We start from the raw sequence: 23,256 nt of genomic DNA, 5'->3' as shown, positions 1-23,256 counted from the left end.
CCAATGCATATTTCTATTAGCATGCATGAGTGCATGCACAAATATGCGCATACGCATAAAAATATGCGCCCGCGCATTGCAATTTCCTTAAAGGTTTGTAACGTTCGCAATTCGCATGTGAATGTTAAGTGTTATTCAAATTAAGTTATGTATTTTAAGTTATAGACTATATTATATTGACGTAAGACGGTAACTGCAAAAGTTTGTTTATCAAAGAAATATATATATAACAAGAAGTCCCTATATTTTTAAACAAGTTTTGAACGTGGACTACCATTCGGAATTTGTTTTTATAAAAATGTAGCTCATATCTGACGAGCTGCGCCCCGCGGTTTCACCCGCGTAAGTCGCTATCCCAAAGGAATATCGGGATAAAAAGTTGTCTTTATGTTATTCCACTGGTCCAACTGTCTACGTACCAAAATTTCATTGCAATCGGTTCAGTAGTTTTTGCGTGAAAGGGCAACAAACACACACACATCATATTAGTAGGATTATAGGCTTTTTATGTCATAGCTGGTGGTTCGCCTGATGGTAAGCGATCACCATCGCCCATTAACATTTGAGGTAGGGCCCGCAAATTCGTTGCCTGCTTTAAAGGATATGGGATAAGGAAAGGATTACCGACGGGATTAAAAGAATGGATTGGGAAAATCGAGCAAGCGCACACGTGGTTACAAATCTATTTAGTATTCTGATACTTTAAATGGATGCTGTGGATTAGTCGTGAAAGCGTACCAGACAGATAGACTTTCGCATTTATAATTTAATAACATGGAAAAATTATTAAAATAAATGCGAATATATTTTTAAACATTACTATAATATATAAATATAGTGTAGCAGTGGTGGCTTAGTGGTGAGGACCTCGGACTTAAAATCGACAAGTCGGGGTTCGAGACCAGGCGAGCGTGCAGGAAATAAATTTATTTTTCTATTTATCTGCGCATGTGTAACATTACCACTGCTTAAAACAGTGAAGGAAAACATCGTGAGAAAACCGGCATGTCCAAGAATCAAATGTTCGACGACATGTGACATTTGCCAACCCGCACGTGGCCAGCTGGTGGATTATGGCCAGAACCCTCATAGAATGCTTGTGTCCCAGCTGTGGGAACATATATAGGCTGATGATGATGATAATATATAAATAGATACTTTGAAATACCCTACTGAAATTAATCACATCATAAATCATTTTTATACCAATTTCTAAACCGCTTCGCGTGATTAAAACACATCTGAGATATACTTTCACATTTATAATAAGAAAAATATAATATTTGCATTAAAAAACATGCAAACACGCATACATTTATTAATTTGTTTATCAAAACCGGTTTATAATTGTGCATCCCTTCGGTGGCATCAAAGGCGGTAGCTCGCTTCGTAATTGAACGGGTTTGTGGGATCTAGACATATCATTAAGTCATATTTATATCGAGTTTAGTGCATAATCTTTTCGAGTAATTAAATCCTTATAATACGAATGTCATGTTAAACTCGATGTAATATGTATGTGTAATAATTACTAAACACGTTTGTAACCAAATTTTTTTTAAGAATAAAATGTATTTATACTGAAATAAATTTGTTCCCACAAATAGTGTGTGGGTAAGTGTTCTTAATTTCTATATATCATAATATTTTTTTAGAAAATAATTATTATCGTTTATGGTTTATGGTGTATGAATTTCAATGAATTATATGAAAAAAATAATTGACATTTAGGTTAAGCTTTAAGGAGGGTAATAACAATTTTTGTGACAAAAATAACACTTAAAAGAGTTGAAATAGTCGTTGTAATAATGTATACAGATATATAATATTTATCGCACTGTCATACAAAAATACTGTATTTTACTGATGTTTGGTATAAAGATAGACTGTGGAATAACCACAGGTTACGATATAATATAAGTTGTACATGCTACAACATATTACAGTTTTAAAGAAAAACTGTAATGCAATGTAGGTTCGCTTCCCCTTACATCGCTGGTACGTAACAATTTTCATTATAAAATTCAAACGCGTTTTTAGACATTTTAATAATAACCTATAATAGATGTTTTAAATTATTCATATGAATAATAAGTTCTCATATTTACATATGTAATTCACAACATAAGTTCGTTTAACTTCATGACGAAATTCTGCAAAAAGTTCATAAAAATCTAAGCCATATCTGATCTCCATATGTATATATACTATAACACGGGTTTATATCATATTCTAGCAATTCCTATCTCGATTCAAGACCTCTTCAGTGAAGCCTAAGCTCAGTATAAAAAGTAACAAGTATCACATAAACGCAGCTTGACTCAGGAATGTTATCTCACTTATCTAAGTTTATATTTAAACCTTGAAACATGTTCAAGACATTTATAATAACTTGATATTTGTATTTGAATTAATTATGACTCGTAATGTCTTCTTGCAGATCTTGCTATCTGGATAAGAGCAAATTAGCTCTAGGAATGCCTGGATAAACAAATAATGATAAATATATCTAAAAAAATAAAAAAAAAACGATGATATTTATGATACTATGATCACAACTTATAATTGTATTACCATCCATTCTCAATACTTGAACAAAATTTGAATTAAATCTGTCCGTTTAAAGTGGGTCAATATCGCGTCCATGGTAGATGGTTAAGTACATACAGGTGGAGCTTGTAAAAATTAACTATAAAAAAAAAAAACTACATCACCCCAAATTGTAAAAAACTAGACCAAATTTAAAAGGTAGGCTCTAGATTTGATATTAAAAAAGAATCATAAAAATCTGTTAACCCCGTAAAAAGTTATGAGGTAACTAACACAAAAAATTACAGTCTGATTGACAACCTCTTCCTCTATTGAAGTCGGTTGGCTGTAGTCTTCAACTGGCGGTATATTAGACAGATTTTATAAGCTTATTTACCAACCAGAAGAGCAGTGCTGGCTCAATGGATAATAAATTTAGTACTGAGATAGTTTGCATCCGAGAAAGGATTACATATTTTTATAGACTTATAGTTTTAATCATGGTCATTCCACAGGAACGGAAAATTTTCCTTTTGCAGGCGAAGCCGTGGACTGACAGCTAGTCTTAATAGACTATATAAATTAGAATATATAAATTACGTGTCACATTGTTTGTCCGCGATGGACACCTAAACTACTCAACCGATTCTAATCAAAATTGCGCCCCATGTGCATTTTGATCCCACTTAAAAGATAAGAGAGTTCATATTATATAAAATACGATAAATGAATACCCGGGCGGAGCCGGGGTGCAGCTAATATTATATAAAACGGTTTACATTATACCCATTTTCTATCTGTCGATAGAAAGTACTTGATTTCCGATTAATTGCAGAATTATCATCTAATTGGTTGCGGTGGGCAACAGAGCAAGTCAGCGGTTGTAAGCCGAGCGCAGTGGCTTGGCAGGCTACAGTACTGCAGGGAAACGGGATCAAATGACGCAATAAACCGCATCCATTCAGATTGTCATTGTATTAGTTAGTAGCTCTTCGTCCCGGCTTCGCTTGTGGTACATACACAGCACGCAGTTATTACGTATAAATTCACGGCGTAAGAATTTTTGATGTCAAAGTCGTTCCTGAGATTAGCGTGTTCAAACAAATAAACGATCTAGTCAACTTTATATTATTATTAATTAGCTTTTACCCGCGGCTTCGTACCCCTAAAATTGGGTAATAAGTAGTTCAATAGACGTTACGATGATATAATATTCCTCTTGAATCAGATGCGTAGTTTTTGTAGCAGACAGCGAAAGCAAAGTTTTTTTAGCCTATGTAATGATTTAGTAGGTATAAATGTAACAAACAACAAAAAACGGCATCTATATATAATGTGAAAAGTGGTGCAAGGGTGCGGCGGTACTGGGCTCGTAAACTTTCGCTGTCATTATTGTGGGAGTCGAGCACGCTTCAGCACGAATTGGGCCAGCTCGCACCGGGGAAGTACCACACCCCCACAGAAAAACGGCGTGAAATAGTGGCATGCCACTGTGTTTCGTACGGTGAGTGGGGGAGCCGGAGGCCCGTTTCCTTTTCCTCACCCGTCCTAGTCCATTCCTTCTTTCCAGTTGTTAATCCTTTCCTTTTCCCTTACCCCATAAAAGCAGGCAGCGCATTCACAGAGTACGTAAAAGGTAGTACCTTTGCGAATGTTTATGGGCAGTGGTGATCGCTTACCATCAGGCGAACCACCAGCTCAGCTGCCCGCTATGACATAAAAAAAAAAAATAGCGTTAGGTCGTAAGCTGACATCGCGACGTCTATATCCTTTCCTAGTAATATTATAAATGCGAAAGTTTATAATGATATGATTATGTTTGTTACTCTTTCACGCAAAAACTACTTAACCGATTGCAATGAAATTTGCTACGTAGACAGCTGGACAATTGGAATAACATATAGGCAACTTTTTATCCCGATATTCCTACACGATACGGACTTACGCGCGTGAAACCGCGGGGCGCAGCTTGATTCATGATCTTGACTGACGACTTATGAGAGCAATATCTAACATTCTTTGAAGGTATTATCGACTTTCTTAAACGAGAGTAGAAGCATCGCGACATTCAGGGCATTACTTATAAACATTTATTTTACCGTTAGGTTAGGTATGTCAAGATTTTAGAGTTTTTAAATTTATATCTTTTGTTTTATAGCATTGAAATGCTTTAAAAATTATAAATTTTGAAAGAACAGAAATATTAAAGATTTTAAATGTTTTTGTTTACTAATAAATGTTATAGAAAAATTCGGTCAAGTGCGAGTCGGGCTCGCGACACTCAAAGTTATGTTATAATATACTATAATACTATTTAAATTTTAAATAATACATTTCCATGAAATGTTACATTAAAAACAAAAGTGAACTAAGAAGAAAGAAAGAAAAACCATTTATTAGATAGACATGATATAATTATATCAGACGTAATCTTTATTCTTTATTTATTTTAATGTTAATCAGACAGACATGTAACAATCTCAGTCTCCCCGTGTCCACTCGCTGTAAAGTGTTCGAAACGTCGGGTTAATAGCATAATGAATAAATCGCGTTTAAAATCCGTTTAAGTCTTTAAATCCTAAACGTATAATCCTCGCGTAAAATCAAACACATGAAAATACTATCATAAATATAATTTAAACTTCGTGATACAATTCTCCGAATTTGAACGCTGCTGACATTCGGTAACAATATAACTTCTTACTTGTTAAGATACTTCCAGAAGGATTAGATGCAACGATTACATCTCCCAACCAGTTTCAAGTAATTTCAGATAACATCTCTCCAATGTCGTCTTACTGGTGGGGGCAATGCAGAATTATTCTAAATATACCTTCGCTTCCACAGAAAAATAAACAGAGATTTAATGTACATGTCTTTTACATGGAAAACGAGTTTAGCTGATGGTAAAGAACAGAGCCTTTTGCATCCAGTTATTTCTACCGCATGTTTAGTGTTACCCAGAATGACGTTGTACAATGTTTATCTATACTTCGTATAAAGCTGAAGAGTTTTGTTCGTTTGAACGCACTAATCTCAGGAACTACTGGTCCGATTTGAAAAATTCTTTCAGTGTTAGATAGCCCGTTTATTGAGGAAGGCTATAGTCTATATATGTACCACGAGAAAAGACGGAGCGGACCGCTAGTAAGAAATATAGTTAAAAAATTAAAACTAATAATACTTACTCGAACAAAATTGTTTCAAAGCTCGTATAATAAGTAAGGAAATTATTTAATCGCGGTGATCCTAATCAGAGTGATAACATAAACTCGTGAAAATATTGTATTGCCACCAACTATTGATAAGTGTAGAAAGCTTGAATGAAATCTGTCCGTTTAATGTCTCAAAATCTAGTGTATAGGAGTCGGTTGCATACAGGTGAAGCTAATAAGAGCTGTTTATTAATTAGTTTCATTGGTTCAATGGTTATAATTAGTTATAATCAATTTCCTATCAAAACCCTACAAGAAGAAATGCTTATCGATTGAAACCCACTGAGTTATGGAGTAACAAATAAAAATACAGTCTAACTGAAAACCCCTTTCCTTGTTGGGACATCGGTTACATATAAAAACATAAACCTTATTAAAATTTATATAGTAACATTGTAAGTTTTCCTTAAATATATATACGCATGTTGCTTTGACAATAAAAATTCATAATTAAAATGACTTCTAGTCTTGTACTTTTATAAAAGAAAAACACAATATCCCCGTGTTACATCAAGATAATTTATAGTCGTCCTGCGTCTTACATCTATTGATAGGATCTTAGCAATTATTTCTTATGGCTAAATGTTAGGAATAAAACGCAGCTGGTATTGGACCCATAAATAAAATGAACTTGCATCATTGAAATATACCCATTTGTAAGCCGTATGCACACGCTGTAAGAAAAAGCCTCTCTGCGTTTGAATTTTAAGACAATACCTAATTGCACTTAACTTGTTTCCGTACTATCTGCGCCCCGCGGTTTCACCCGCGTAAGTCCGTATCCCGTAGGAATATCGGGATAAAAAGTTGCCTATATGTTATTTCAGTTGTCTAGCTATGTACGTACCAAATTTCATTGCAATCGGTTCAGTAGTTTTTGCGTGAAAGAGTAACAAACACACGCACATCCTTAAAAACATTCGCATTTATAATATTAGTAGGATTAACACTATAATTCATATAACAACAATTCATTTTATTTAAATTAGGCTTTTCGCCCCCGTAATCGAAGAAAAATAGACAGCCCGAGGTTTTCCCGTATAGTTCTCGTTTCCGTGGGCTATCCGGGATAAAAAATATCCTATGCCCTTTATGAAACTCCAAACTATTATTGTACCTAATTTCATTCAAATCAATTCAGTAGTTTAGACTTAGATTAATTGATCTATTAGGGTATATAGTATCGGTCGCGGACGTATTTTAACCAGCTTCCGTGGCCCCTTCACTCAAGTGGCTAGACGGAACACAGTGGGGTTTTTGTCGGTAGGAATCCGACATAACCAACGGCTCCATCCCCGGGGGCCGTGGGTATCTATGCAAGATTTCCCCACTATAAAAAAAAAAAAAGGGTATATAGTATCCAATGAAAAAAGGATTATTTTAATCTGGCTACTCCATAAAAAGGTTTGAGTGAGCGTACATAAAAAAATATATACACTTCGACTTAAGAACCTCCCCCGTTTTTCATCGATTGATAAAAATAGCATTACTTCTATAGCCTTCATAAACTCTTATAGTAATTACGTTCGAACCATGGCGTAAAGGTTTTAATAACATTAATAGTATACATACAACCTTCATAGGAGCTTTAGAATAAATTTATCTACATACTTTGTTTCACGTATATATATATTTGTGTGTGTGTGTAATTACACACACACATAAAGACACTGGGGCTCTGTGAAAAGCCAATAACTTTAGTTTTTAAATTTCTGCGTTCTTTTTACTCGACCAATCGCATGCTTTCACAGGTTATGCGCGAAGTTCGCTGCTTGTCAGTTGACACATATAACTAACTTCACGCATATAAAGAAAGAAAAGGAAAAACATTTATTTGGCGACAATGTGACACGATACACAAAAACACAGATGAAATTAAAAAAAAATAAAAACAAAAGTAAATAATAATAGCGTGTCCCACAGTACCGCCAAAAAGTATCTAGTTCAGCTTGTGCCAGGCGTTGGTCTGGCGCTGGTTTTCAACTAGATCTTGCATCGTTTTATTTAACACCGCGTTTCCCAGTCACAGTCCCTATAATATAACAATTATCAAAAGATCCATATATGACGTTAATAAATAAATGAATAATCTACTAAAAATACTCGATACATTTCACATCCCCTCCAACTAACACTTACTTCTCTGTTTAAACAAACGAAGTAAAAGTGATAAATTAGAAATACTTAGCACTTGTAAGAATGTAAATAGAACTGATTTCGATATATTTTTATGGCGTTTTCACTGTGCCTCACGCAGTATCTACTGTTATTTCGAGTTGGCAAAAAATAAGTTATCAAAATTCAGGTATTTTTAGTACGACTAATTAATTGGTTAAACAGTTTTAATTCTAACAATATATTCGAAATTTAGTAGTTACCTATGGGATAATATATTCACATATTACATGTTTAATATTATTGTAGTTTGGGGTATATAATATACCTTGATATATTAAACGCAAAGCTGACTGACTGTGCGTTGATAGCACAGCGCAAAATACCACTATGATGTAGGCATCCGCTTAGAAAAGATTTTGATAAATTCTACCCTTGAAAGAATAAAATATGGGATACAAGACGCAGGCGAAGCTTTGGGCCACAGCTAGTACATAATGTATTGTATCAATGTTTGGATATTCACAATACATAAACTTTTTGATAATTACTTACAAGATTATATATATATATGATATAAGAATCGATTCGAGTGAAGTCTACAACTTGTCTCTGGAATGTTCTTAGAAAACAATGCGTTTATTTCAAATATTCTATATGTAAGTCCATTAGGCTAGAAGAGAAGCACCTCGTAAGGCAGTTACCGGTCCGTCGCGCTGACTCGACCGTTATATTGTTAACTCGGTCAACGCAGCCTTATATTTCGTTTTGGCGCGAATCTTATATTGTTAAATAATAATAATACTCGTTTTCCGCAACTCGACGTCAAGCGCCCATTTTGCTTGAAAGAAAAGGAGGGGGCCAGTCAAAGCTGGAACCATCCCAGCTCCTCCATGAAGCTAAGCAGCTTGTGAGGGCTGCTGAAAACCTCAGAGAGGGACCTAGGGCAACCCAAATGCCTTGCCCTGTACTCCGCAACCGCCGTGCATTCCATGATCACGTGGGCTGCCGTTTCTTCAGAACTGTCAGTGATCCCTAAGTTAAAGAGATGCTTGTTAAAGGGACCATGACCTGTTAGGGCCCCTGTTCATCTTATATTGTTATTTAGAAGCCTATTTATAATTGTACGTGGGCGTCAACTGAGGTAAAACTGGGGAAAGGGGTTTTACTGCGATTTTAACGCGTGCGAGGCCGCGAGAAAAAGCTAGTTATAAAATAATATATACCGGAATACGTAATTGCTATAAGGGCATTTCTCAAGATGTAGGTAGATACTATAAAATATAACAGTTAATCTATTATACAAAGGAAATCCGGCACTATATGTTAATTCACGTAGCTAAGTAAATGTATACAAAATATTGTATTAGCGAGACGTTATCTATACTACAATTATATAGATGAAGAGTTTTTTTGTTTGCTTATTTGAGCGCACTAATCTCAGGAACTACTGATTTGAAAAATTCTTTATTGAGGAAGGCTATAGGCTATATATGTACCACGGGCAAAGTGGACCGGCAGTATATGATATTTGTTTAATTGGACATCCGGTGCATTTGTAATGGAGATGACTTTGAGAATTTACTGTGGAAGTCTAGCATGCTTCGGCACGAATTGGGCCCGCTCACAAAAAGAAGAAAGGGTAAAATGTTTCAAATATATGACTCGAGCGCGTCAGATAAAGATATCAGAGGTTAATTACAACACAAGATGGCCAAATTTCGCTATTTTGACGATTTCAGAATTATCGATATTTTCTGCGGCTCCAGTGAGCGCACCCACCAATATAAACAGCTCCTTAGCAATAGGTAAGGTACCTTCCCTTATAATAATCTGACGCGCTCGAGAAATCCCCAAATTCCCTCCTGGGCTCCCTCAAAGGTACCTGTAATAATGTGCAATTAAATTTATGACACTTAAAATATACTTACAAACTAATGCGTGGGTACTAAAGTCTTATTTAATGGACGCTTTTATAGGCAATTAACGTTATTCACATTAAACTTAAATTAAGCCATAAATATTATACCTACTTAAATCATAAATGTTTGAAAACTTGGTATTTTAATGATTTTCTACAACAGAACCGATGCTTGAGGTGAATTTAATACAGGCGGCATTTCGCTTGATGTCTTCGTTTTATTAATTTATTGCTCACTTTATTATTTATTGCTATATATTTATTGAAATATCTATATAATATGAATACATAATTAAGGAATTAGTACTTCGATAAAAAAGACTTACTAACGAATATTCATAATAGGATATCTCTAAGGCTACAATTAATTGGCTTACCCAAGTCTTTATTCTACGGTTATCCATTTAAAATCGTTTTATTATAGTATCTATTTCAAGATTTTATCCATTTAATATATGGACCTGACGTCTTGATAGCAGGTGGGAAAAATTATGGCCATAAACGAGATGCACTTTTAATTTATGTCCATAGATTATGTAAATTACATAATATGATATAGAATTAATATATGTATACATAATGTGCAATAAATAGTTTATTTACAAAATAGATTCTTACTTTTAAAGAATAGATAACTTTTTTAAACCTGCCAGCTATTCTGACCGGCCAGCATCGTTTCTATTGTAATGTTTTCTTCAACCTTTTTGGTCGTGAATCATAGTCATCAGTGGTATAGAAAAAAATATTGACATTCAAAATTCAAATTGTTCGGCAGTACTCTGTACTATTATTCTGATATAAAAAAAGTATGCAGTCATTACGTTTTGAAATACTGCCTGTAGTGTTATCTAATAAAGATTATATAATATATGTAAAGAATAATTTGAGATTTGTTACATACCCATATACACGAAATAAACATATGAATATTATATTTCCGAGTAATTGAAATGAATGGTGGAATTTTATCAACGTTTCGCTGTGGTTTTACGCATTATTACTTTTCCAAAATTATGTAGGTAAATAACATCGACTCCATAAATAACTTTCAGGTTCTACAACTTAATTTTCATGGAAATATCTCATGATTAATATTAATTAAAAAATTAGGTTCAAATATTTGAACCTCAGAGTAGTTTTGTGCATCAGTACCTAAGTATGTAGCTAAATCGCTACCTATTTTACTTTTTAATTATTCGATTTTGCATCTCTCTAATTTGACTGGGAATTTATAATCATAGAAATAGTTTCAATTACAATAAATGCGACTGTGTGCTTTAATTAACAGATTTAATGTTTAAAAAAGGCATTAGCCATATATTTTTTTAATTGAGGTTCTGTGGTGCAGTAAAGATGTAATTTCATCTCTTTCATTAATAGGTTGAAATTTGTACATGATCGGATCAGAATGGAGTTTTGACGGTATTTGGACTGGAGGGGATGTGAAGTAAGTTTGGGTATCGCATATAATGAATAAATCGCGTTTAAAATCCGTTAAAAAGTTATGAGTCTCTAATTTCTAAATTTACAATACTCGCGTAAAATCAAACGCAAGAACATCATTTATTCAAGAATTTTACGAAATTCTTTTATACATGAGTCGTGGCACAAGCCGGACGAAGCCCCAGCGAATACGAGTATTTTTCTAGAAACTCATAAAATACATTACTATTTTAATATAGATATTAAATACTGTAAATAAAAATTCAAACATTCGCATAATCCAATAAATAGAAAGACTAGAAAGCTGCGTTTATGAAATCTTCTATCACATCTTGAATACATTACCGAAACGATGTTTTTTTATGTCCGCCTCAAAGTGCGTATTTTCATATAAATATTTAGCAATTTAAACTGCTCTATTAATATTAGAATGTTTCTAACAAATCGATGACACGAAGAAAGTACGCAAAAGTTTAATTAAGACAAGCAATTAGTTCACTTAGTAAAGAAAAATATACCGTAATAAGTAATAAATCTTACAACCGTAAATTAAATGTACAAACTCATAAATAACGCAATCGTCTTTCATTCAATCTTTTTCTAACTTATTAACTTATATCTTAAATTATTACTTATAATCAATAAAATCAAGATGATACTTAAATAATGGCAGTATATTATAATTCCTCTATTGTACCCGAGGTTGTCGGAAAGAAATCGCTCTAAAGCGATAAGCCCGTCTATTGTACATAGTTTTTTATTTGTACATTATCTGTCTATTTCTCTCTTCTCTCCTTTTCTTTAAACACGTACGACAAACAATAAACAAATAAATAACATTTGTTTCTCCCATTAACAAACACCAAAAAGCACTCACCCAAATGAAATGCCGCACTAAATAACGACCACAGATTCCACAATCACAAACACACAAAAACAGACATTGTTAATGTCACAACAAACAGTTAATAAATCGTGTTTCAACGAACACAACCATTCACTCACACGGTTGGATCACAACTGGCGTGTCTCAGCGAGTCAGCAAATGCATTGAAATTTGAACTTGGAGTTTTCAAGAGCGCACCTGTATTCTGTTGAACGGGTCTATGTTGCTTTGGGATTGCTTTTAGATCGCTATCGTGAGTTTGCACTATTTGTAAGTAAATTCGACGTTCTTTAAATGTAAAAATGTACTGTAAATGTGATATATCTGTATATTCTATGTGAAATTAAATAAAGAATGAGACATTTTTTAAAAGAATAGAAAAAATTCGATTACGGGGAGGGATTCGAACCTGCGTTTCTTGCCTCGGCCACCCGTGATCCCGGGATAGGGATAGGTCCCGTGATCCCGTGATCCCGGCCAAAAGGCTAGGCGTTGCTACGGTTAGGCAAGAAACGCAGGTGTGAATCCCGCCCCGTGATCGAATTTTTTCTATTCTTTCAAAAAATTTCTCATTTATAAAAAGCATTTCAAAACTATAAAAACTAAAAATTAAATTTAAATAAAGAATTCAAAACCGAAATATTTATACATTTTACGTATATCATTGCATCTTACAATACAATTCTCTTTATTCAATGTACATAAATGAAAATGAAAGAAAACAAGAGAGGAGAGAAACATTTAAATTCATTTTAAAGTATTTAAACATTTATACCTACATTATAATCTCACTAGTACTTCGCAATAAACTCACCTATTTCACACAAAAATTGTGATTAAAACCAATTAAACTATCCGATTACTTGATTAATCTATAACATAGATTGCAATTTATTTGTTCCCAAACTGTTGAACATATTTTATGAGAAAATGATAAAATAAAATTGATATTTTTTATGATACACAAACAGCATAACCCTAATATGATAATAATAATTAATTCACAAACTTCTTATCTTAATTGTTTTTAAAAGTGCAACTCTTACAAGATAATAAAACAAATATATGGAAATAACAGCATGAACCTAGTTAAGTACCACTCTTAAGAGAAAATAAATATCATATATTAATATGTTCAAGTTATTTCAATTTTGTAAATATCGACATAATAATAATAATAAAGAAGATTAGAGCACCTTATTAATTTTGAACTCAAAAATATCGTTTTCAAATTTAAAGTAAGACATCAGAATAAGACCGTATTACTAAGGCAGCTACCGTAGCGTACAGACGGACACTCACCTTATATACCCGCCAGAACGAAATTTACTATTAATTATATCAATAAATAATTCAGTTCGAACGCATTAGTTTAGAATCCAGATTGTTCATTGTGTAAGCATTACTGGTTGGATTTAAATTAAGATCAATACATAATTCACATAAATCCTACTAATATTATAAATGCGAAAGTTTGTAAGGATGTGTGTGTGTTTGATGCCCTTTCACGCAAACACTACTGAACCGATTGTAATGAAATTTGGTACGTAGACAGCTGGACAACTGGAATAAAATATAGGCATACATTATCCCGATATTACTACGGGATAAGGACTTACGCGGGAGAAACCGCGGGGTACAGCTAGTATTTGTATAATACTTGTATCTATAGAAGCATTACCGTTAATTGCTTAAGTTGGTAAATAAATGCATGCGGTTCATAACAATCGTAAGTTTAAAAGTATACTGCATAATATGCAACATTAATTCCTGTTTTTATTACTCATAGAACGACTTTTCTAGAAAAAAACATTGTAAACTTAATTTCCGTGCCCATACCACAGATAACATAATGCTATATTTCAATACGTATCTAGTATTAAATTATTATCTGTGCCGATATACTATATGAGCCCCACGTCAATTTTTTAAATTTTCAGATTCGATTCGAAATTCGTTTTTTGAAATATTCTTTCCTCCCTTGCCATGTGGTGAGTTTTCGGATTTTTTACCGCGGTCTTATATAGTGAAACATCTGATTTCAATAGCAATTTTTTTCTAACTACGCGCGCATCTATTATAATAGAATCACACTAATATTATTAATGTGAAAGTTTGTTTGTTTGGATGTTTGTCAGTCAATTACGCTGAACGGATTTCGATGAAATTTGGTATACAGATAGGTATGAGCTGACTTGGGTGATAGAATATTTTTATCCGGATTAAACGCTCCCTTGGGATAAAACAGGAATCTTGATATCTGGGCGGAGGAGGATATATATACATACACATACATCCATCCTCACAAACTTTCGCATTTATAATATTAGTAGGATTTGGATTTTTCACGTTTTTATTATGATTAGGAGTTGGGGCTTGTAACGGTGTATTACATGAGAATAATTTTATTTCTACAAGCTGATCACCCCGGATTCGCCCGTGGTACCTACATACATAGCTTATACTCATATCACGTACACATCCAAATGTGAAAGAATTTTATAAAACGCCCAAGTAGTTCCTGAGATCAAAACAAACTAATTCTTATACAATATAGACTCGCAAACAACGATATTTTAAAAGCTCTAAGAACCATTGTCTATTTTTATCTTTTATGTAATAGGGTAAAAAGGTAAGTTGTTATTTATGTGGGCATTGCATAATGGGACAGGTGCATTTAACCCAGCTGCTTCATGCAACTAGTTTTTAATTAAACGCTTAACATTTAAGTTCTAAGGAATTATCGTCATCATAGATACTAGACAGTATTCTTATATAGACACTAATTCTAGCATAGAATAATATAGAATACTCTTATGTTTTTGTTTGTAACTATTATAACACACTTCTTTTAATTAAAGACAATTAGGAATTTTCCATCCGTGCCTATTATCCTGGTCCTCTGGTACCTGCTGATACCTACCTACCGTCTTTATAAAGCGGTTTACATGGGTCTCCAGATCGCCCTCCACTGTATGAAACGTTAGTTAGGTATTTAACAAATAATACTTTCTGTGAGGATGTGGTAAGATTGGCCTAATATGCGCCTAAGCATTGATCGACTCCCATTTAAGCCATCACTGAGCTTAGAGGAATAGAAATATACGAAAAAGATTAGAAGCATACTTGGTCGAACATTCTTTGGTTGAGACTTCACACAGCAGGAAGCGAGTAGCGATATTTATGTTTAATTTTTTTTGTGGTAAAGGTATCATCTAGCAGCAAAATTTGTGGAAACCTATTATCCTTATATGTATGTACGTCTATTATACTACTCCGAATTTAGCGCGCGCGTAAAGTCGCAGGCAAAAGCTAGTATAAATGTATCTTAATTTTTTTCTATACCTTCGATGTAATGATATTAGTACAAGATGTACCTATAGAATTATGTATATACCTAATTATTAAAAAAAGGTGGCGTTAAATTATTAATTTTAAAACAAACTATTGATTAATTCATTATTCTAAATTCTAATATCGTAATGTTATGGCAAAAAGAAATTGTACATTTTGCATTGTACATTTTATTGACGCGCCATCTACATTACAAGATTGACAACTAGTTATACCACGCGTTATGTTGTCTTGCTTCTAAAAGCAGCAACTCAGTTCCCGTCTGTATCAATAGATGGCAGGGCAACAAATTTAGCAATGCGAGACTAATTTGTAAGTTTTTTTTAATAATGCCAGATAATATAATACAATGCCAATAACCATATTTTCAACTTTTTTTTAGATGTCATAATTTTTAATATCCAGATTTTAACATAAAAAATACCTACTGCCAGCTCCCTTTTATTTATTTAATGCGGTCGCCATTTGATAATTTTCTATAATAGCCTTTGTCACTACCACAAATTATTCTGTTAATTTCAAGTTTAACTCATACTTATGTCAAAATCCGTCAAAAATGTTATGAACACAATATTGTAACAGTCAGACATACACATACATACGCAGTAAAAATACGCTAAACAACATTACCCTACTTCTGACGCAGTCGGTAAATATTTTGCGAATTCTAGGTTTAACACTAGGTTTACTTAGCTGCCAGGCTTTCCACATTAATTGTTTGTGAAGCTAAGAACTTTCTCACTTAAGTGGTAAAGTGATTTTCTAAGTACGATTGGCTCGACACAACCGTTTTATTTTATTTTCTCTAACACAAGTGCTTACTCGGTCAGTATAATAAACATCTCTAATTACTCTTCTATTAAAATAATATAAAATAATTAAAATTGGGAAGCACAGCTATAACAGATAGACTTATATTGAGTTGACATAGGATGGATCCTACATTAAAATTTGTCCATCGATTATCGAATTAAACGACAAATTCAAAAATGTGTTCTAATGTTCTTTTTGATATTTTAGAAGTGACATTATTATTTGATTGTGTTTCATTTTATCGGAAGGATATGTTTTAAACAAGGATTGTGAAATCGCTTTTAGTTTAGTATTCGTTTAACAACATAAAAAACAAAAAAATGAACACTCGATTTAAGAGCCTCCTTCGGTTTTAGGACGAAAGTAGAAAATAATTTTATTTTCGACGGACAAAAACACGAAGAGATTTAAAGAACATTAAACATAATTTTTGGATTTCCTCTTAATGTGGGTTCTTAATTTTTATGGCGGTTCGTTAGAAAAATATTTGCGTATTCGCTTTCAGACGATTTCCTCTGCTTTTGAACTTAAATGTCTTAAATGTATCCTATAAAAAATTCACTGCTTAGTGCTTAAGTAGGAATGAAAGAATAACTACTAGCTGAGCACTTAGTCACGTAAGTCTGTATCCTGTAGGAAAATCGTGCTTAAAATTTGCCCATGTGTTATTCCAGTTATCCAGCTATGTACGTGCCAAATTTCATTGCAATCGGTTCAGTAGTTTTGCGTGAAAGAGACAAACATACACATACACATACATCCATCGTCACAAACTTTCGCATTTGTAATATTAGCAGGATAGGATGGTGGATATATATCATCGTTAGTTGTTAGTATGTAAGTTTATTGGTGGCAATAATGTTTAATATATTCTATATCTATAATAAATAAAATTTATTCATAAAGCTGGTGGGAGTGAAATATTTAGATAGATAGACATGACTAAAAAAAATCAGTAAGCTTATTTCATGACCACACAATAAACACTAGATTTAGAATCGATGGTAGAGACGGTTTCTCATAGATAGATTTATTTTATGAAAAATAATGCGTTAAATTGTAAGTAAATGTTACGGATCGCAATGTTTCCCGGGTATATTATAATCTAACGGTTTTATAATTTCACAGCGACATATACATCGAGTATTTCATCTTAAGATTCAACTCAGTGAGTGCTGGGTCGGAGTGAGACATCGTTATCTCAACAACCACTATCAAACGGTTACCAACTTTTACCTGGTGCTGCCAACATTTTCTTAAAAATTTGCTTTGAATTTTTCGTTTTTACTGACATACTAGCTGTTAGCCCATGGTACATATATAGTTTATGTCACTCAGTGAAGTAGCAGCTTTCTAATAGTGAAAGAATTTTTGAAATCGGTCCAGCGGTTTTTGCGTAAAAACGTTACAAAAAACATAAGTTTCCTCTTTATTATGTTAAGGTAGATAAGATTTAAGAGAAAATATTAAGTGACGTGTACATCTTTGACTACTGGTACAACATTTATATGATAAGTATGTAATATGTAAGCTTATTTATATCGTTGTAAGTATTTAAAAAAAACATATATAAAAAAACTCGCCTTTCTGTCTTCGCTTCGTTGATTCATTTGACTTTATGTCCATTTATAGGCAATCATTCAAACAGTCTATCCAGTTTTTTGTCCCATCAATATGTTGTCTGTTACCTATGACTCCTACTATGTAGCTACAAAATTTGTTAACATATTTTTTTAAAGTAAAATATACCTAAATGTTTACCGCCACAGTCCCAAACTCAAACTTGATTCAGAAGAAAAAGACCGAACGAAGAGAGGTGATTTAAAAACTTTCAAAGCTCAGTTTGAGTTGTCAGGAATTGGTTATGTACACACATTTAATTTAAAATACAGTTGATTATTAGATATCAACTGTATTTAAATACTCTAATGGTTGAAAATTGTTTCGAAAATAATATTTTCGATGAATAGAATCAAGCACGCTTCGGCACGAATTGGGCCAGCTCGCACTGTGTACCACACCCCCACAGAAAACCGTTGTGAAATGGTACGGATGTGTTTCGTAATCTTACTCCTTAAAATCAGGCAGCACATGGTGTCTCTGCGAATGTTTAATGGGCGGTGGTGATCGTTTATCATCAGGCGAACCACCAGCTCAGTTGCCCGCTATGACACAAAAAAATATAATGCAGATATTTGCATAACGTGTCAGAACTTGTTGAGTTATCGAATCCCAAAAAATTTCAACTTAAAATCACTGAGAAATTTGGTGCATTCCTACGTATTGCGCCCTCGTTTTCAAACGTTGATTTTTCAATGTTCGCCGCAGCTACCCTCACTTAATTAATAGTCTTTGTGACTGGCCGCGATTTGTTATCAACTGACTATATCAATTAAACATTCTTATTGAAAGAAAGAAAGAGCTATTTATTTTAACACACAAATACATAAAAAATAATAAATGAAAAAAAACATAATAAGAGAATGAAAAAAGAAATAAATAAATTAATATAAATTACGCGTGGTTGCATGCGCAAAAGAGGATGCCACTCAGTATATTTGAGGAAGAACACCTCAATACTGATTTTCAGTTATTACGATCAAACTAATCTTCATGGCCCCTTTTCATTTTTAACGTATTTTGTCTGGCGTTAATTTATAAACTAATACTAAATAATATGCTGGCTTTTCTGATCAACTTTTAATTAACACTCGTAAAATAAAACAGTCGCGTTGCAAGCAGAAACTTCAACATCGTAACGTTGAAAAATGGACGAGTTTTATCAAATCCCCGAAACTCAAACACGAACTACCTTCGAATCCAATTATTCAGATTACTGTATCAATCTTTTAGAGATTTTGAACTAGCCCTTTGATAATCTCCAGTTTTCAGATTAAATTTCAATTTAATTTCGGATTTCGGACGGATTCGTTTATAACATCTGATTTTATTCACTTACCTACTGACGTTTCTGTAAATATTCTAGAAGGCTTATTTAGTATTCGTTTGAGACAATTTATTTTACAGATAAAATGTACATAACTTTGATTATTAATGCTATGGGACGAAACATAAAACGAATATGAAATAACAGCAACAGTATGATTATTATTAAACTAGCGATCCGCCCCGGATTCCCCCGCAACATATACATGGTATATGACATAGACATATGTATATAGCACTCATATACAACGGAGAATGTATTTTTTTAATCAGTCCAGTAATTTCTGCGATTCGCGCGTTTAAACATTCTACTACTATTCAGATAAATATTGTTGGTATATAAGTATAGATAAACATCGGACTTTGCCGAAGTCCTATCCTTTTGGGGCCTTAATTAAGAGTAGAAGAAAAATCTCCTATCCTACTGATATTATAAATGCGAAAGTTTGTAAGGATGTGTGTGTGTTTGTTGCTCTTTCACGTAAAAACTACTGAACCGATTGCAATGAAATTTGGCACGTAGATAGCTGGACAACTGGAATAACTAATAGGCAACTTTTCATCCCGATATTCCTACGGGATACAGACTTACGCGGGTGAAATCGCGGGGCGTTAATAGTAACAGAATAAATCCCGACACGATAGCTGACGAGCGTTTATTCTACATTTTTCGTATTTCTTTACTTGACAGAAATGTGAGTAAACAGTGAATCTAACCACCATTGTTTGAGGCTTTTTTTAAACATACATACAGTGACTACTGACTGGTGTTTGCTTGACCTCGATTTGCTTGTTTATACTGTGACATTAATCTATTTGTGTTTGTTGTAATTATATCCGTTTGTTTGTCCATCGCCACTTACCTGTAATGAAAATTATTGGATTAGTTACAGTAAAGTTATTCTCGTAAGTGTTTAGAGCATATTTTAGGGTATATAGATTACTAGCGGTCCCCCCCGGCTTCGCCCGTGGTACATATATAGCCTCTCTCTTCCTCAATAAATGGGCTGAAAACTGAAAGAATTTTTCAAATCGGACCAGTAGTTCCTAAGATTAATGCGTTCAAACGAACAAACTCTTCAGCTTTATAATATTAGTATAGATTATCGCGAAATTCTAACAAGCACCCATGTACCATTCACTTATGCGACTCGACGGAACACAGTGGGGTTTTAGCCAGTAGGGATTCGACATACCCCACAACCTCTTTCCCGGGGAGCCTGGCAGTCTAGCAAGATTCCCATATAAAAAGGAATATGGATTATTTTAAATGTAATTGAACATATATTTATCAAAAGTTGAAACACTCATAAAGAAAAAATTTGTAAATCGGAATGTTTTATGTATCTGCATAAAACAATATTTTGTTTATTTCCTCTTTCCAAATCCCACCACACAGTCCATATATATCTATTCTTTTAAATGTTTCATACATTTATAAACATTTTGATATTAAACTAAAACTGAAAATAAAGATAAAAGCCATTTGATGGAATTATCCAGAAATTGTTTGAATGTTCGATGGTTTTATTTTAGGAATTATTGAGTGAGGTCTAATAAGAGTATCTTATATATGTTTGGTTTACCTCACACAATCATGGGCGCACTCCCTCAGCCTGCAGTAGCTGCAGCTGCAGGTGGAATAACAGGATCCAAGGTCGGAGTCTCCCAAGCTGATTGAGTCGAATCTTCGACCCAATTCTTCGGAACTTGGCACCGTGTTGGTGCGCCATCTGGAATCGTGAGTGTGTGTAAGTTTCGAATTGGGTCGAATTGGAGATTTATAATGTGCATAGAAATCACAACGTAGTTAAAATAGTGTCGCTTTCCGCCGTCTGCGCGTTCTGCGTCATTGCGCAACAGATTTCGATGAGGTTTTTTTAAAAGATATTCAAGGGGAAGGTTTATATGGATTTTAACATAGACAAAGGGGCGGGAGGGGGTCTTTTACTCCGAAATTATTGTTAATTTGAAATTGTTGTCATGTATTGAAACATACTATTTAAAACGCATACTTCATAAATAAAGTTACCTATATGTATATTAGAAGGAAGAAAGAAAGAAATAAATAAATTTATTGTATATAAAATAAACAGCTGGGACTGCTGGAGCTGGGAATATTACACCCTGGGACTGGACTACGTTTACAATATTGCGTTGTGCATTAAATCCGAAGCTGTTCTATTATGTATTAAAAATAATAACAAACCTAGCACTCTTCGAGTCCACGTGTTCCACAAGAACATTCCACGTTCTATGAATCAGGTACAGAAGGAACAGTACCCTGGACGACTCGGCATTCTGAGGCTCTTTTCTCTTCTTACTGTTCGCACTGCTGAGCGCGCTACCCATGTTCGGAATTTAAACAGTCACTGTCATATCGACCGTCGCGGCGGACGCACGTGCCCTGTAATTGAGAATTTATTGTTTTTTTTAATATTGTTTAAATTATGTGTGTGCCAGATTATTTACGTATGATCAATTGTTTGTTTTATTAATGTATTTGTCTCAATAAATTAGTCTAATCCTTTCCATATATAATTTTTACTAACTAATATTATTCATATAAATAAAAAATGGCGCCGTTTAGTAAATAGGCTAGTCTTTTGATTCGTTGTCTGATTAAACAATACTATATGTAACCTATTAAATAAATTTATGGTGATAAAATTAGTCTCAGGATATCATAACATTTATTTTTCTCCAAATATATCATTAATTCCAGGGAATATTATTTGTCATATAACTGTTTTAGAAATTAAAGTGAAATTTGAAATGCAATGTTTCTTTCTTTATTCTTTGCATATTGACAATGATACATTGATATGTATTAAACTAAAGAAATAACAATATAATGTAACGCATACAATAATATTATGTAATATGATATATTCAAGGACAGTATGCAATACTGTTGTATATATATATATAACATATATCCTATTTGACGCCGTGGGCTTTCAACCGATTGATATGATTCTTTTTGAATCTAACAGAAAATTGAGAAATTTTGAAAGAATACAAAAAATTTGATCACCAGGCAGGATACGAACCTGCGTATCTTGCCTAACCGTAGCAATGATCAAATTTTTTCTATTCTTTCAAAATTTCTCATTTATAAAGCATTTCAATGCTATAAAACTAAAAATTAAATTTAACAGAAATTGTTTTTATGCTGTTCCATTTTAGAATCTAGAGTGGAACCTCATACCCCAAGAACGTTAGTGACTTCTTTGTAGAAAGGATTCGTTTTTCAACTTGTATGTTTGTATGTAACCGAACTTATGCTCGTGTTTAATCCACTTTAAAGGAAATATCAGGTTAAAATCGTCAAGTGTAAATAGTTTCCGTAATTAACACTAATTTAATATGTAACTCACACTCTGTTTAATAGCAAGTGAGGAAAATTAGTTGATTCTTTCATGGAAGCGTGTTGTTTTTACTATATTTATATTGCATTGGATTCCTTACATGTTTTTCTATGTGAATTAAAGGACCGCGTTTGGTTACAAAATAAGTAATAAATAATCAAATCTCAAGAAGATGATGAGTTTTTCGTTTACTTTATGTTAGAACAGAATTTGGACCAAACGGAAGGCACCTTTCTAATAAAAAGATAATCATCAAATTGGGTTCACCCAGTAAAAAGTTATAAGGAGAGAAAGTTATGACGAGCAAATACAAAACGATACAGCCGAATTGAGAACCTTTTTAAATAGCCAATCTATGTTCGTAACAGATTATACCAAAATAAGTTATCTGTTAATTAATTACTTTACGTTAAACGCGCTTAAATTAAAAAAAAAATCACACCACTTTCAAACGGGTTTTAATTTTACGGGCATATTTTACTTTCTATATCCAATATGATTATAAATTAATGATGTGTAACACTATATGAAGCACTTAATACACAGTTGCGATGAGTGTAATTGATTTTAACCGACTTCCAAGAATGGTGTAATGGCTGAGCATGAATGCCGAACAATCTAGTGTGAAAACTAATAGTTAATTTCTTTTCATATATACAGAGG

The 23,256-nt window shown here is 33.3% G+C and overlaps 1 protein-coding gene across 3 annotated transcripts in view; it reads right to left on the bottom strand.

Moving 5' to 3' along the window:
- The window catches only part of LOC119832680, a 92,407-nt gene that overhangs the window by 55,405 nt on the left and 13,746 nt on the right, over window positions 1-23,256 (bottom strand). For 2 of the 3 annotated variants that reach the window (XM_038356392.1, XM_038356391.1), the window contains exon 1: window positions 12,101-12,258. Coding sequence is in view for 1 of the 3 variants with exons in the window: in XM_038356390.1 (XP_038212318.1) it covers window positions 20,809-20,955; window positions 21,432-21,574 (290 nt within the window). In the remaining 2 variants the exon portion in view is untranslated. Of the gene's footprint in view, window positions 1-12,100; window positions 12,259-20,808; window positions 20,956-21,431; window positions 21,630-23,256 lie in introns of those variants that run through there. The other variant, XM_038356390.1, reaches the window with a different exon arrangement.

Source organism: Zerene cesonia, chromosome 15, assembly GCF_012273895.1.
Source record: "Zerene cesonia ecotype Mississippi chromosome 15, Zerene_cesonia_1.1, whole genome shotgun sequence".
Taxonomy (NCBI): Eukaryota; Metazoa; Arthropoda; class Insecta; order Lepidoptera; family Pieridae; genus Zerene; species Zerene cesonia.
Note: the sequence above shows the minus strand (reverse complement) of the source record. Positions and strands in the feature narration are given on the sequence as shown.